At 34.9% G+C, this 17855-nt stretch overlaps 1 protein-coding gene across 3 annotated transcripts; it reads right to left on the reverse strand.

Moving 5' to 3' along the window:
- Nucleotides 1–4812: 4812 nt before the first annotated feature.
- On the reverse strand, nt 4813–17076 carry LOC140742982 (putative molluscan insulin-related peptide(s) receptor). Of its 3 annotated transcripts, none has more exons than XM_073074124.1 (8): nt 17058–17076; nt 12295–12546; nt 11186–11399; nt 10627–10767; nt 10001–10203; nt 9181–9327; nt 8684–8846; nt 4813–6715 (listed from the first exon to the last, which is right to left on the reverse strand). In XM_073074124.1, exons 2-8 carry the CDS (start codon nt 12318–12320, stop codon nt 4856–4858), a joined length of 2754 nt encoding a protein of 917 aa, XP_072930225.1. In that variant the 5' UTR covers nt 12321–12546; nt 17058–17076; the 3' UTR covers nt 4813–4855. The 3 variants fall into 3 exon arrangements, with proteins under 3 accessions (XP_072930225.1, XP_072930210.1, XP_072930217.1); XM_073074109.1 differs by lacking the exon at nt 17058–17076 and adding an exon at nt 16148–16364; XM_073074116.1 differs by lacking the exon at nt 17058–17076 and adding an exon at nt 16057–16364.
- Nucleotides 17077–17855: the final 779 nt, after the last annotated feature.

Here is a 17855-nt window from a genome sequence, read left to right on the forward strand (position 1 = left end):
AGTTTATTGTTAGTCATGAATACATTTCTTTATCAAAAAATAATGTATCCTAATTCCAATAATATTGTCCACTTACTTTTTTCAGTCAACTTGTTCAAGTACTTAAATATTTATTTACGAAACACATTTTTTTTATAAATCATATCAATAAATTGAAGAAGCTAGTTATATTAAAATAAACGCTTTCTTTGTCTTAGAAAAGATTGTAAAATCCCAAAATACAGAATACGAGCTTCCATATCTTTACATACCTATACTATCGGATAAGTGTTTTCTTCCATAAATCGCCGAAACCCAATTTACTTCCCCTCGCTCAGACAAAAATGCAGCGCGAGCGAAATAACACTATTAAAACTTCATCTCCCGTCCTCCGATAACGAAAATCAAATTTCATAAAAGTTACCAAAACTGACCACAATTCTCCACGTCCAAAAACCAACACATATTTCACACACTCAGACAATCATGTAATTTCGTGCGTTGAACGCTGAACAATTAACAATTTCGGACACAAAGCTGCAACAACCAAACACTGAACTGTCCTGCCTCCTGCCACTTTATTTTTAGTTTCGTAGATATACATACAAAATATATTTGTGTTTGTTTGTAACTTTCAAAATGTTTATAACCAAATGTATTATTTTTATTTAAGCCATCAATAGAAAACTTGCACTGTGTAACGATAATAGTGCATCATATTATTATGATGATCTGTCTTAAATCTTCTTTAAGAACGCGAAGCTATTCATATCAATGCGAATATTTCATTCTCGTACTATTGGTAAAATGATTTTTAGCTGATAGCTTTTGGTCACTGTTGACAGTGATGAACATTTGTAATCATTACGTCAGCTACGAATGCTTTGATTCCAAGTCAAATTAATAATGCAACGTGTCCTTCAAACCAGAACAAACTTACACTTATAAGGTAGGTATAATACGGCTCTTATAAGGTAGAAATAGAGCTATGTAAATTTTGTTCCACACACCTCGGCGTTAGTTTCACAGTCGAATAAAAAACGCATCTACAAATCTTGAATATTCCAAATTTCAATCTTAAACATAATAATAACTTATTTTAAGTTTTATGAATAATAAAGTCTCCCGCAAATCGTAGTGCAAAACAGTATTCGGAACATGAAAGACCAAGTTAGAATGGATAGCGCAATTCGTTACGCGAGCGAGGTAGCCAATTAAACAAACTGTGTGAACTTGTAATGAGATCTGAGCACGGAATTGAACAGTCAAAATGCTAGTATCCCGGGCATAATAATGCAAAAAGTTTCAAAGACATCTCCGTTCCCGTTCGGTAAGAACTAATGAGATAATACCAACCCTATTCCAACTTGGGATCTTCGACAGATTGTAATTTGAATCCATTGTAACTTGAGATTCTTAGGATCTGATCACATCTCGATTGGGAGCTCACCTTAATATATGATCTATGTATTATAGATAATTTTGTAGGAGAAGTCTTCGTCACATACATTACGATGCATAAATTTCAGCTTAATGTGTTCAAACATAAATACGAGATAGACTCCCATACGTTAATTATAGGTGTTCATAGGTATACTTTAATGACCATGTAATACCTGATTAATAGTATGTGCCCATGCTACTTTTTCTTTTATAATCTCATGGATATTTTCGCACTCACTCATTATTTCCTACATTTCAACAAGTCGAATTTAATAGATTGATTTTAACGCTGATATAAAAGGATATAGGTATGCAGAAGCAAAACTGTTCTCATCAATGTTCTTAGCTAGTGAATCTAAGCTTTTAATTTTTTTTACCATATTGTTCTCAGTATTTCAACAATAACGCAAAACATTTAACACATTATTGCCCAAAAGTTTAATGTTTTACATCATTTAAATTAATAATAAACCACAACGCATAAACTTTATAAAATTCCAAAACTCTACAATTTACATTTTATTGGGAATGTTCTAACATAATATATTTCCCCTCATAAACTCGTGGCTAATATTTTAGCTATTAAAATTTATAGAAATACATTAAAATAGAATATGGTTGGAATGTTTCAACAAAGTTACATTATGAATTTGGGCTGAAAAGAGATTAAGTATTTATTTTCGGTACTGCATTTATAACTCTCCCTATCTCAATAAAGAATAATGCTATTTCTCGTGAGGAATGTTTCAATAATGCTGGACCCCTACCATGAGTTTTTACGTTTTGACAAATATGACTGTTTTTGTATTTGTTTACGTATTTGCCCGTACGTCCAATCAGCGCCCTAGCGGATTGTATCAGAACTATAGTGTCAGTAACGTAACATTAAATGTCTAAATTGACAAAATGGCGCTTTATGTTTTGTCTCTCTTTTTTGCGAACATGTGAGGTAGACACTTTTTGTCTACTTGGGCACTTACTTATTGTTACGTTTGCTTAGTCTTCTGAAGCAAATGGAACAGAATAATGGTTTGAGTAAACGTAACGTAAAATTTTGGGATGTTTTAAAAACTCATGGTAAGGGTACTGTTTAATATATATTTAGCAAGCTTTTATAGATTTTATAGAAATACGCTACTAAAACACACTTATCCCATACATTCCAACTTAGTCCTCAGCATTAGGAAGTTAATCCTAACTGCGATTGATTACAGATGACTATTAACGTCAGTAGCTTACCCTCAGCAGATCTGAAGACTACTTCTATATAATAAAAATGATAAACATATTTTAAAAAATCATCATCATCATCAATATTCATTAGAAACTGCATTCACACTAATAACTTAGACTTACAATACAAAATTTCATCTAAAAGACTCCAACTATTGTATCTGTAATAGTAGTAGATAGTATAACGTCCTTGATTCCGCCGACAACCCTATGAAGCGATCCCGCTTGGGTATAACTGACTGTCAACCGTCAAATGAGCTCTTATCAGCACTACACAGATTTTCCGAGGGTCCATAAGACCCCCGAAGCATTTGCTTTATATTTCATGACCTATTTAGCGATTTCTGTCATATTATCACCCCTAATTTGCCTATTTAATGCCCTTCATAAAACTTAGAGGCTATTAATAATATTGGATTTTAGAGATATCTGCCATCGACTAAGATGACTACACCGCTATATATTTCTGCCTTACAACTGCATGTTCTTTTGCAACTTCAGTTTCATAAAAAATATGATGTTATGTAACAAAGAATCAAACATTAATATTGATGGAGGCTCTATCTGACGATCTCACGACCCCGTTGAGCCCTTCCTCTGATCCCTCGCATCCCTATGGAGAGATCCCGTTGGAGCGTAACTGACTGTCAACTGTCAAACGAGCTCTTATCAGCGCTATACAGATCTTCAAGGGACTATTGAGCACCCTATACTATTCAGATGGTTATTAAAAGAGTTTGTTTTGTACCTTTTGTACCGTATATTAGGGATTTCCCTGTGAAAATATCCCCTTTCCATAAGGAAAGGGGATATTTTCACAGGGATAGGAATTTTCATAGGAATATATAAATATTCCTTAGTATCTATGGCCTTGTGACAATGAAATCAAAAAACTTAATGGTTTTATTTTTTTCGTTATAAATTTTAAATTTCATAAGAATAACCAAAGAGTTTCTTAAAGTCTCAAATCAATTTTATTACAAATTTTCAAAATCATCGATATCTATTAAGTCTGGTCTGGTCACGTCTTCTATATCTTGAACTAACTTAAAATCTAACAGTTAGCAATTAATTTTGCTCAAAATTTTAGCTCATATCAACACTGTTATATTCCATGTTTTAATTAATACATTAACATTTAGTCTATTTACACGAGGCTTATGACGGCTATGTTCGCTAAAGCACAAACATAACACAAACCCACTTTCAATTACGAAAGTTACGCATAACGAGAGACATTTTGGAAAACATTAACTTCCCCGTCCATTAGATGAAATGAAAATTTCCATTGGAAATGTCCGCTCGACTGGTATCCTTTTGTTTTACTTCAACTTATTTATTACGTGCTATTACTCATTGCGAAAATTATACTATGTTATACTCGTACCTTATTTTATTATGAAATACCCACATTCGTACTTAGTTTAGCAAAAATAAACTTACACGTAAATTCTCTGGCTATTTATGAGATTATATCTCGACAACCAAGCACCTACTCGGACTTAAATATACTTTGTTTAACAATTTCAAGGCAAAACAAAATTGGCACAGTCTGTTCAGTCACAATTGATTTATAATGAAATTTTAAGTAAGTAGATCGACTGCGGCAGTACAAACTTATAATTTTATTACTGCTTTATAATGAGTGATATAACTGTTATTCTGCTTTTACGATTGGGTTAGGGGCAAATCAAAAAGGTTTCCTAACTCTGACGGCATATGCCACATAAATCAATAACGCATCTTTTTTTTTATAATATAAGTGTAGCAGACTACTGCCGCCCATGGACATCTATAATCAACCCCAGATAAGATTAGATATTCCTACCTGAGGTCGGCCACAGATGCGCCGCTACCCCTGAGGACTAAGCTGGAACGCCTCGGAAAAGTCGTGTCTCCCTTGCCACACCCTTCAAACCGGAATACAGCAACGCCTAACACTGCTGTTATTAGGTAGAAATAGGTGTGGCGGTGGTGCCGCCGGAGTCGAACCACAAAGGGTTCTACCACCGTCAAGCCTGACGGTGTCTGAGCATCTGTGCTCAGATCAGCCAAATTTTTTGCTGCATAATTATAGATGGGTAGCAGTAGCCACTTAGAATTAGATGGTCTTTATGCTTATTTTATTGTTATAATTGCATGAAAAAATATAACACCTTTTAATAAAAATAAAAACATTTAATCTTATCACAGCACATTTCTACTCTAATGATAGTAGATCAATTTCTCCTAATGGAGGATATAACGGCGTTGGGTCCGATATCACTTTATTAGGCGGTTCACTTTCATTTCTATACAAAGATGTCATGTCAACTAAACTTATTTCATCACTCCTTCTGTCGATCTTTACCATCCAACCAGTTATTATAGAACCGATGTAGATAATCATGGCAAAAGGAAATCCCATCCACCACCACTTAGGATCTGAAGTTACTGCAACTGCTCGATGATTTGAACATACGTAATCAGATCCAAGAGTCTTTGAACAAATTCTCACGTAATATTGCTTCGCTGTATAAAAGTTTATGATCAAGTCTGTTATGTTTCCAGGAATACACCAAATTCGCGGAACTAAATGTTCCATATCAGGCAATACAGGTAAGATCTCGACATAATAAGCCAGTATCGGTCCATTGGTCACTTTAGGCGGTCGCCATCTAAGATAAATGTCACCAGAGTCTCTAGCAATAACAGAGGTAATATGAGGAATATCTGCACCATTTAAACGCAAAGTTCTAACGGAACTACTACTAAATCGACTACATTTGTTCTTAGTACAAGCCCTCAACTTAAATCTGTAATCTCTAAATGGAGCCAATTTTTCAATTTCATAGTAACTTCGTGGGATACTTATATTTAATACTAAAGTACTAATATATATTCCAAACGAAGAATTAGTAAGGTGAATAGAATCATCATGCTCATCGCACCCTGACTGTAAAGTACTGCATATATCAAAATAATCTTCGGCCATCGCACCAACAGTAACAGTTGAAAGAATACCACACATAGACTCACATCCTTTTTCATAATTTTTAGGCGGTCTCATTACAACTGCATGCCTTGAGTAATCCGTATCTTCACTATCTTCAACTACTTTAACGCAATGGTCTCTTGCTGCTATATTTTCAGCAGTAATTTCTATTATGCTGACGACAAGTTCGTAATGATCGATGTGAGATCGATAATCTACATGGTCCACCCAACGTATAACAACTGCTTGAGAAGAGGCTGCAACTAACTCGGTAATAAATGGAGGTTCAGGCTTCCCAACAGCGGTATCAAAGTTGACAATAGAACTCCTTGCGAGTCGCAGTGGTATAGGGGTATACGATTCTATACACAGTGCATACGAAGAAGCCGGGCGTAATGACGGCATATCAATATAAACGCGACCGTTCTTCAGTTTCGATGACGGAATGTTGATAACATGCCAATCTGAATCACTGCACCCCTCCGGCACAATTGTTGATTGTTCGCCTACAGGTATTCGTACATAGAGTATTGAATAACTTGTATTCTTATCAAGTCTATTAAAACTTACGACAGCAAATGTTTCATTTTTCACTTTTACGTTTAATTTAAGAGACACTTCATTACAACCACCGCTGTAACCGTTCAAACCGTGTGGGATATCTAGTTCAGAGGGACTTATCGGAAACCTCTCCTTCAGTTTGTCTATTTGATTCATACAAAGCACTGGATTATTATGAAAACTCACGGTGCCGTTATGCACATCAAGATTATCCGTCACATTCGGTGGAAATAGCATTTGCAAATTAGGCATTGCGGCGACGACAAGGCTGTACTTTCCATCATAAAGATTATTTCCTCCAATCTTTTTCAAAGATGGAAGGAAATCGAAAGAAGTGACAGTTATTGACCCGTATATAAATACATAGTCTGACACTTCCTGTATGCCGCTCAGATAACGCCGCATTTCTTCGAGTTCTTGGGGTAAAAATGACCTGATATGGATAGTCAAAGACCCGTTTATGTAAACACAGTTTTCTGCTAGTTGTATGAACTGTATAGTTTGTAGGTAAAGGCTTTGACAAGTCTGAAAACAAGAAAATAATTGTAAGTATTATGGCATAATATGTACATAAAACTGATTTTGTATGTAATTTTAACATTCGTTTACATTGATGTAATAATTACAAAGAGGTTTACATAATATAACAAAGCATCGTATTTTGTACCTATTGCTTTATGGTATAATTTGAAATACACTCGATTTACATTTTCGTCGATCTTAGTGATCAAATCCTATCTAGCAATAGCAAGGCATTACAACCCAATTCAATTTCTCAACTATCATTCACATATAATCCTACCAATATTTGAATTAGTTGAAAGCCTCAGAAAATGCTTTGGTTAATTTCATATTACTCGATACGGTTCTGTGAGCTGTTTCTTGTGATTGAGTTGAGTAAGGTCGTATAGAGTTACTAAGTCCAAATTAATATTGGGTATACTCTGCTAAGTAATATTCGGGATAATGTAGCTGGACAGCACAGATGAGATAATTTGCTTTGATCAATACGTTACGTTCAATTACGTATCTTACATTCAATTAATGTTGTGTAGTTAGTTAGGAATAATAAATAGTCAATGGGCATGATGACAAATTTTGAACTCCCCTTCTATAATGTACGTACATGTCTACTTATTCAAAAAATCGTATTATTTCGGAAATAAATTCAGTATTATCGGAAATATTAGCATTTTTAAAACAAATTTTGAATTAAGCGCGATAATGCTCACGGGTGTCATCGCGTCCGCGAGTGACGTCACGCTTCAATATTCCATAGAAAAGTTCAAGCAATACGGTGACACTCCAAAAAAAATGACGTCATTTCGCCCGATAAGCGTTTTAGACAAGATGGCCGACTGCATTATTTTATACTTTTATTTTATTGAAAATATAATGAATCTTAAAGTTTTTATTACAACTAGGCTATTTTTGAGAATGCTTTCAATATATTGTTTTTAAGTAAATCATTTATTCTTCGATTTTTTAATACTGGCATCATGCCCATTCATACCAATTTTTGACTACCAAAGCTCAAATTTCATAATTTTCCCAACCGAAATTGTCATTTTTCGAAATATGATAGACAAAAATTGGTTATAATTGATTATTGCAAACGAGCGATATTGTTGCAAACTCAAAATGAAACCGGATACTGAATATTATGGAGCGACAATAAAGGTTTACAAACCGACACGATATATCGTCAAAGCCTATATCTGCGACGTCTTGTTGTCACTGATTGCACTGCCCATAGAATTGTTCCAACATAATCAGTGATGTGCGAATTATTGCATATTGATGCATGTATGTGTACAATATGCAACACGTAATTAATAAGCCTATTGACATCACACATCCCGTCGGTTCTCCATTCATCTATCAACTTGTTAATGACATAAAAGTTTTGTTTCATCGCCACCGACATCCATGTCATGTTAAAATTAAAAAGATTTCAGATTAATATCGGTGGCATACCTATCATTATCAGCACTGGCTAATAAAAAGACGTTAAAGTCTGCTCGTGGCGTACAAGTTTAAAATTTCAGTAATAATACAAAGCGGAGCTATACTTTATTAACATAACATTGCTTTGAAGAGCATGTTCAACTTGTAATTATCATTGAGTAGCAATCATAAAACCTTGTCAGAAAATCTATATGCCCGTATGTAATCAACCTTAAGCAGTTTTTGCCTACCAATATTCTCAATTTTGATAAATTTTTTAGTCATTGGCAAAACCAATTTTGAAATACAACTAGTCAATACTCGATCGAGATGCTTCGAAAAATTTTCAACATGGATTAGCCAAATCTCTAGACGTGTAGACCAATCCACATTAGAAGACTATGCAGATTGGAGACTGTGATGATTGGTTGGAGAGACCCATATCCTTTATCGCTTCCGTATCGTTCTCTTGAATGTTTATGCCTATGATACTATATTACTACAAATACTACATATTTTCAACGTGATAAAATAACCATCACAAACCTTTTTACAAGTATCGCACCTCGTACAAGTGGTGCCTGTGGGAGTGTCCCACTTGATGTAGTTTTGGGGACAGTCAAAAGTGCAGAAGTTCTTCCACGACCATCCGCCCAATTCTTTACACTCATTCTCAGTCACACAGTACTTATTGATCGCAATGACGATGCTGCGAAGAAAAATGTGGCTAAACGGATAAATGAAATAAAGCTTACATACAAACACAACACGGTGTACAATACACTACAAGACACAAGTTTTATTAAGATAAAATATTTAGATACGCCTACACATGAAATACTATCATACACACACAAAAAGAGAGTAGCGAAATGATAAGAGAGTTACGAGGTAGATTATTGAAAACCATCACAATTACGATTAAGAGAAATACCGATTTGTTCTTGAATTAAATTAACCAACCTTATTATTTATATGACGTACTGACATAATATTTATTTGTTTAAAATAAAAATGTAATATCTAGAACTATAGATACTTACGTTCCATTTGGACATTCGGGAAGACACTGACCCTTGTAAGTGTAATTTCGACACAATGAACATCTAGACGCGTTTGTCTTTCGACATCCGAAGCATTGGTCATGACACTCTTCAGCCTCAGGCCCTTCAAGGAATCGCTGACATTTTCTGCAATTGAAGGTGGTAGAACCCTTTGTGATTCGACTCCGGCGGCACCACCGCCACACCTATTTCTACCTAATAACAGCAGTGTTAAGCGCTGCTGTGTTCCGGTTTGAAGGGTGTGGTAAGGGAGACAGACTTTTCCGAGGCGTTCCAGCTTAGTCCTCAGGGGTAGCGGCGCATCTGTGGCCGACCTCAGGTAGGAATATCTAATCCTATCTGGGGTTGATTACAGATGTCCATGGGCGGCAGTAGCCACTTACCATCAGGTGGACTGCATGCTCGTCTGCTACTCTTATATTATAAAAAAAAAATTACAATTGGTACTAATTATTATAAGTATGTTTAATGATGAAGTAAATATTGTAATGAAACTCAGATATCTGAGAGTTCTCAAAGGTGGAAATTTACCATACCGACTATAGTGGTGGACTATGAGGTAAACTGTAATCATTCTATTCGGAGACCCTTACCCAGTGCGATATATGTTGAAAATGACAATTACAAAGAAAATAATTACCAGCCGCCATTCTTTGGCCACTTAAAATCTTAGACTCTGGAGAAGGGGTCACATCACATATTTTTGGAAAAATTAGGGAGCTATTAATGGAATAATGCTATCCGATAAAACAATGGAAATTAAGAATTAATTGGTGTCTAATAGTTTTGATCACTTTACTTATTGTTCCAGCAAAAGTTCGCGGCTGCGTTGGGACTGCATCTGCATACGTTGTTGCAATAGGGAAACGTATCCGTAGATAAAATAACATGTCGACCATTTGTGATGAGTTCCCAGTTGATAGAGTCCATGTAACAAGTAGAGACACCGCCGTACAGGATTACTCCCCCCCTATCGACTTTCAGCAGATTATACAAGCCGATCTAGAACCGAATAAAGAGATGGAATGAACTTTAAGAGAATTTTCTAAGTTTTCTAAACTACGAATTGGAAAACTAATATACATTTCAGAAGCATTCCAGTTTAGTCCTCAGGGATAACATCGCATCTGTGGCCGACCTCAGATAGGAATCTAACCTTATCAGATGTCCATGGGAGGCAGTAGCCATTTACCATCAGGTGAACTGCACGCTCGTCTGTTACTCCGATATTATAAAAAGAAACTAAAAAAAATCTGAAATTAGCATTCAAGCAAGACGAACAGTTGTGGCAAAGAAAATAAGCAGCGAACTAAACTCAAAAATTAGGTAATCATGTATACCTAAAATAACTAGCAATATAATCATACCTGATTATAGCTCTCAACTAAATGAAATGATACTCGTAAAGTTAAAAGATATACCTACATCTACGAGATGTGGAACTTCATAAATAATGAGTGCGAAGTTTGACACTAAAGTTTCGCCTCGCACCCTGACAAGATTTGGGAACAAGTTCCCTACAGACGCCAATCCAAATACCCGGTATACAATCATATATCCTGTCACCTGAAAGGAAATACAAATTTTAGTCTAATTTAACTATTTTTACACTTCAATTCCGTAAAACGTGTAATAATCATTATTAATAATTAATGTTATTTAAATATATCACCAACGTTTTAAACGAACTTTCATAACGAGTTCTAATTAATATATTTTGTGGAACCATAACATTGTAAGAACCATAATTTAGAAGTATCAAAAATCCATATTTTTTATTTACACACATTATTTATCCGACAAAAATATACGTGTAAAATAAAAATAAAATTATTGCATCTGGAGATCTGCATCTTTTCTTATTCAGACCATCCCGTATTCGATGTTGAATGTATAGCTGTTGCGTGTACCTAAGTACTCTATCAAAAATCGACAAAGTCCTAAAACAGCGTATTGTATCATAAATCCTAATCTCCTCTCTTACCTCTCTTAACTCGGGGAAGCTGATGTTGCGAAAGTCCTCTTTTGTCGTAGACTCCAGAGTAATCGTGACAGTCCCCAACACTACTGTGCAATTCCTCAATTTCATCAGCTCTGGTATACTCTTGCAGTGAATGCTTCGGCATATCTTTCGATATTCAAAAGAGGCTACCTGCTTCTGCGATGCTACGAGGTCTATTATGCTTATCAAGATTAACCTAAAGAAGGAAAACGTATTTTGTAAGTTTATGTGCTATTTTTATTATAGCTTTTACAGTTACGCCTGGGTTCAAATATGGAATTTTTCAACATAACTTAAAGGTGCAATGATACTACTGGTAGCACTAAAATGTATTATCATGCTACTCGTATCTTCAGATTCAGATCTTCTAAAGTAAATAAAAACTGATCTGACATATACAGGAATCGGTCATATAAGTAGTTCATGTAGTGTTAAATGGTATCTGCGGGACAGACTAATACCCACGCCATTATAAAACTTATGTAGAAAGGAATACCGTTCAGCGCCTTCACGTAACACTCCATTGTGATGTAATTCGAGCTGAATAAATGGAACACACTGTATTACATTTCAATGTTCTCGGTCAGTGCCTACCCTTACATCTTCCTCTTAGGAATTTGTTCTCAAACGATTAAGGAATCGCTGCTTAGCGATAAGGCTTACTGAAGTCTGTTACGAGTCTTTGGAGAGTAATAAAGAAACTCGATCGACTGTTTTATTAAGATCGTTTCTGCCAACAACCGGAGAACTCAGCTATACGTTTCGTTTGTTGGAAGATATATTTTGATTACAGGTACTTTTGCTTAATTACATTAACTCCTATCTATGGAAGTAAATAAATTTTAAATGTCCGCTTGTAATTTTGTTTGTAGTCATATGTGCTACGAAAACATAATAACTCAGAATTTTATAGATCTGAACAATATCTGAATTTAATAGACCGTGTTTACAAGTTTGTTGTTGGCCTTGTTTGTAACGGTTGTACTGTCAGTCAATTATACCTTTCCACCTTAACTTAATACTTCCTAATTACACAATTTAGTAAAAATAAATAGATTAAATTAAAAATAAATTTAAACAATCATAGTTACCAAGCTACTGCCTTCGCCGGCGCCATGTTACTTTGAGTGCCTTCCCGCCAAATCTTTTATACTTCTTAGTACTCGCTGCCACTCGTTTCTTCAAGATAAGTCGACCAAGGAGTCTTACGTATGCATTCGAACCAAGGGGAAAACACATTGTATTGTGTTTCCCATAGCCCCTTGTAACTTGTCAATTCTTCAATTGCCCCAGAATTATCATTGTGTCGTCGCCTTTGTTAAACTTTTTCTCACCGTCTTCACCTATGTAATTACGTTAACTTCAACGTTATCAATGTACAGGCAGCTTCATTAGTAGATGAGTAGATCAAAATTCCAAAAATACACCCAATCTTTCATAATTAGCTAATCATCCCTAGCATCATAATTAGATGAACATCGTAAAGTTTAAAAAGTAAATGAACACTACAGCTGAAAAATGACATATCGTATTAATGACGTTAGCTATTATGCACATACGGTGTTTAGCTACTTTTGACGCATTAGTGTTCACCTAATTATGATGGTAGGGATGTTGAGCTTATCGTTTCGGGACCAGAATAGAGCTACGGTATCCCCTGCTTGTCGTAAGAAGCGACTAAAAGCCCGGCCAGTGGCCCCCGGAAGGACAGCGGTATGTGTGGTAGCATACCGTCGTACGCACCAGACGGTGTGGCGAGCGTCAAGCTCACCACACCGTTTGAAGGTGGTAGAACCCTTTGTGGTTCGACTCCGGCGGCACCACCGCCACACCTATTTCTACCTAATAACAGCAGTGTTAGGCGCTGCTGTGTTCCGGTTTGAAGGGTGTGGTAAGGGAGACAGACTTTTCCGAGGCGTTCCATCTTAGTCCTCAGGGGTAGCGGCGCATCTGTGGCCGACCTCAGGTAGGAATATCAAATCCTATCTGGGATTGATTACAAATGTCCATGGGCGGCAGTAGCCACTTACCATCACGTGGACTGCAAGCTCGTCTGCTACTCTGATATTATAAAAAAAAAAAAAAAAAAAAAACCTGGACGGAGTCTGACAAGGCAATGCGCTAAGGGTACTCCGGATGCGTTCCTTTGGCAATCCCGGAGCGCTCTAAGCAAAGCCGAGGATGGCCACCGGGGGGTTTTAGTTCGGTAAGAATCCCACATAACCTTGTCTCGCTTCACGGCACCGGGTACCTTTTGAAGGATTCTCCCTCGTAAACAAACAAAAGGATGTTTGGCTACGAGTACTTATGAACTTTTGGGTGTATATGTGCAGGTATTTTTGAAACCTTAATATGTTCATCTACTTTTGGAGCTGGCTGTACATGATATTCGTATATTAAATGAGACTTGGTTATTCAATGGAATAATGCATTATAACATCAATTACCTAATTACTATCAATCGATTGTATTATTAGTAGCTAATAGGTACATTATACGAAGAAAAAAGGTCTAAATACTTTACATCTTGCATTGCTTGAGTTTTCGTTACAGTTTGTTATATTTTATGGCAGTGTTCAGAGAATATGTACCGAGTTGCATTGTCTTGTTAATGAGGATCTGACGGAAGACATGTAGACGAGTCGCTCTATTTTTATTGACAAGACGTATGAAGAAGAAAAGATATATTTTGGATTCATTCATATGTTCTTGTTACAATATTGCGTACGTTCTGACGCCATTGCTTGGTACGGGTCTGTTCTCAAAACAAGGAGGATTTACGCCAATGGCCACCACGCTGGCCAAGTGTGGATTGACAAACTTAACACACCTATGGTATTGTTTCGAAGGACTGTTAAACATTTCATTTTTTTCTCTATGTTTTCCTTCCCCATTAAAGCAGTAATTTCTAGTACACATATAATTTGAAAAATCAAAAATGTTCTTGGTATTTGTTGATGTTGGACTATCTTGCCGATGATTGGACCCCGAACTCTATGTGTTAAATTAATATGATTAACCGCTACGGTAGCTACTCATCAATTAATTATTATAACTCGCAACGGTTAATTTTATTTAATGAGTGCTAACATTTATGAACAATAGGTATATTGATATGCGTAATAATGCACAGCAAATAACAACTTTAACCATACTTGCAATTTTCCTCGTGATAAGCACTTAGGGTTAGGTTACTATGTTATTATGGTAAAAGTCCTTAGATTTTATTTGTACCTAATACCGAAGTTTTTTTTTATATTATACCTTGACACCTAGTAGATACAATTTACATGGAGCTACGTATATTTATTGATGAGCGTAGAAGAGCATTCAGTCCATTTATGTCTCATGCTATGTCGATCCAGAAAGCTTTACTATTCCTGAGAACTGAATTTAGACGTCCAAATAAATAGTAGATAGAGAAGTAATAAATAGTTGTAGATAGAGGTAAAATATCTCTACCTTTGCACACACTTAAAACTACAAAGCAAGATTTCCAAGTAAGTTGACAGGAGCATTCTAATATAGTCCTAGCAAGGCTTGTCGCCGACCTCTAGGAGGACTTCAACTATACTTGAGACTATGTAGAAGGGGGATGCATTTTTACTTCTTTAATTTCATAAAAAACATAGAGAAATAAAAATCGAAAGATCCAACAAAGCGAATAATTAACGAATAGTCAAATAGCTCTAAAATAACATATTAAATTGGTACTTTAAATTGGTATCTACTCGTATGATGTACATATGTATGATTTGCCTCGCTAAAAATGTTAGCCAAGATTGCGATTCACAAAATATAGAGAACAAACAGGCAATTTAACAAAAAAATATAAGGGTAAATTCCATAATGTTGAATTAAAATCTTTATCAATGCAACATATACGTAAAGATTTATTAACGATCGAATAATTTTCAGACGTCATTTGATCCGTCACGTGGATTAAAAACCTCGATCTATAAATAATTATTGTGTTTTGTAGTAAATCATCCAGTAAGTACTCATATGTCAATGTCATTGACCTCCCATTATCAATAATGTTATGACATTAGGGCTTCAATAAATTTAATTTTAATAAAATATGTAACCAAAAATACGTCTTTGTAGGTATGCATATTTTCTCAACTAATCGATCGCAACTAATCGAATCTTTGATCGCTCCAAACACAGATACTTCAATGAAATTGTCTGTAGATATAGCTTTCAACAATGGAACATTCCAGTAGAATGCTATTAGCTAAATAATTTCCATAATGAAAGGGATGTCAGATCCCGTAGGTTGCATCGCTCCGGCCCGTTACACCTGTCGCTAGCACAGATTGTATTGTTATTGCGAATTGCATTTAAAGCGAAACACACACTAAATGAAGAATTACTATTTTGTTTAATCAACCCCATTTTTCAATCCAAATGTCATTACAATAATATACACCGGCCATCTTTTAGCTTTTTACTACATTTTTCGAGAGGTCCCGGCACTTTCGTATTATACTATTTATGGGTGATTTTTAATTTCTTAAACTGATTTGTGCAGTCCAAATAAATATTTGACAATCTATCAGATGTTCTACGTGGCAATAATCCTAAGGTACATTAAAACTATGTAGCAATAAAAACGAAAAACAATTTAACGAAACGAATTGATTAAAATCAAAACACACATGTAAATGTGTATAAAAGAATAGGCACACAAGTATTTAATCTAGTTAAACCCTCCGTTTGTACTTATACTTACCTCTGTTAGTTGAACTATACGGAAACTTCCTATAAATTAAAGTAAATTTTATTAAACTAAATATACAAATAAGATTATTACCTTCGTATATTTTTTAGTAGCTCAGTATACAACTAACCTTAAACGTATTTACATTTCAAGTACCAAACGCAGAACAACTACAATCGAAGAAATCGTTTTTTAACTAAAATAAATAAAAGAATACTAACGTTGCGTTTGCGCCAAAATGGCTTTCACAAGATGGCGTCTGAAGCTGAACAAAGATACACTTTTTTCGTGTAATTTGCGCAAAGGATCTACACTTAGGCAGCTTTTATTTTTAATATAATGCTATGTTTACACTGATAAGTATGAACGTAATCCAATAAGGAAAATATATTGTTTGTACTGCTCAAGAGTTATTATATGCGCCCGAACGAATTAAAACTCCCGTGGCAACTGAAGTAGTAGGTAGGCGAGTTGGTGCAAATTATTTAATTAGACCGAAGAAGATTTCGATAGGCTCCTAATTTAAGATCGCGACCTCAGGAATTATTTGTATATAGGTTGATAGTTTTCAGAAGAAATTAATTTAGTTTAAAACTAAGTTCCTAATGTCTAAAACTTTAAAATTGATTTAGTTTGTTTTTACTAAAAATATTTTGCAAATAATATTGGAGAAGCTTGTGTTAAGTGTGGATTGATGTTTAACACAAGTAAGTGTCCACTTATCACATTTACAGCAAATCCTAGTATTTAGAAAATTAATATATTTATTTTACGTATACCTACCACGGCAAAAATGCATAAACATAGTGATTACCTCTAGATTATTTTAATTACTCTGTGATCTGCGGATAATAAAAAATGATTATCCGATATCAACATTATAAATTATGGCGGTAATTAGCATTAGTAGTTCATTAAAACAGTTGTACGATGGTTTGTATTTGACACTTAGCGATATTTTAATAACTAACATAGATGTATTAAATAACAGATCATCTTATTAATTTGTAAATATTATTGCTATTAAATATACTATAACTTTTAACTAAATTTACCAATATTGGTACTAACTTATTAAGTGTGATGTAAAAAAATAACTTACAAATTATAATATAAAAAACTTTGTTTTACTTATAATAAAACCACACGATTTATTTATAAAACCACTTAAACTTTTACGTAAAGTAGGTATATTGTAAACATTCTTTAACAAGGACGACCACTTAAATACCACGATTTTAATGCCACGTCAATCTGCTCTGAATAATAAAACACTACAAAAAGGGGAAACTTAAGCGAGAATTTTAATATCTCCATAACATACAGCTTTTATTTAAGATAGCAACGTGAAGTGTTTGTAAAATGGAACAACCTGTACCAGGGAGCCAGGGGTCAAGTGGGCTTAACAAGCAATATTGCATTTTGTTCCGAGCTCAGATCCACGACGGTGTCATAGAGAACGCAGAGGCAATGGTTCTATTACATATGAAACTAGCGACCACCAATCGACGAGACCGACAACCAACCGATCGACGAACGAGACTTTGTAAGTAACGATCTATGTTAATCGGTACTTATAATGTCTGCATTATTACAAGTCCTATTTTAGTTAAGTCCTAAGTTCGTTAATAGTTTACTCCCCGGTGTAAGCTATTAACTGATATAATAAAATGCATTAATACGTGGTGTTTAACGATGAACTATCGAGCATTCATGAATACAATTAAATATATAAATTCTCATGAAACAATATTAGCTTAATTTGGTCTCGGACTAACATATTACAGGTCTGGAAATCAAAACCAGCCATAAACCTCTAAATATTCGAAATTATAACCGTATTAAAATATTTGTATCAGTGGCTTTGTGAATTAAAAAAATAACATCGTGAAGAAACCTCCACGCCTGAGAATTCTGTAAATAGTTCTT

Source organism: Epargyreus clarus, unplaced genomic scaffold (genome assembly GCF_041222505.1).
Source record: "Epargyreus clarus isolate Ecla_fem2 unplaced genomic scaffold, WU_Ecla_fem_2.2 ptg000001l, whole genome shotgun sequence".
Lineage (NCBI taxonomy): Eukaryota > Metazoa > Arthropoda > Insecta > Lepidoptera > Hesperiidae > Epargyreus > Epargyreus clarus.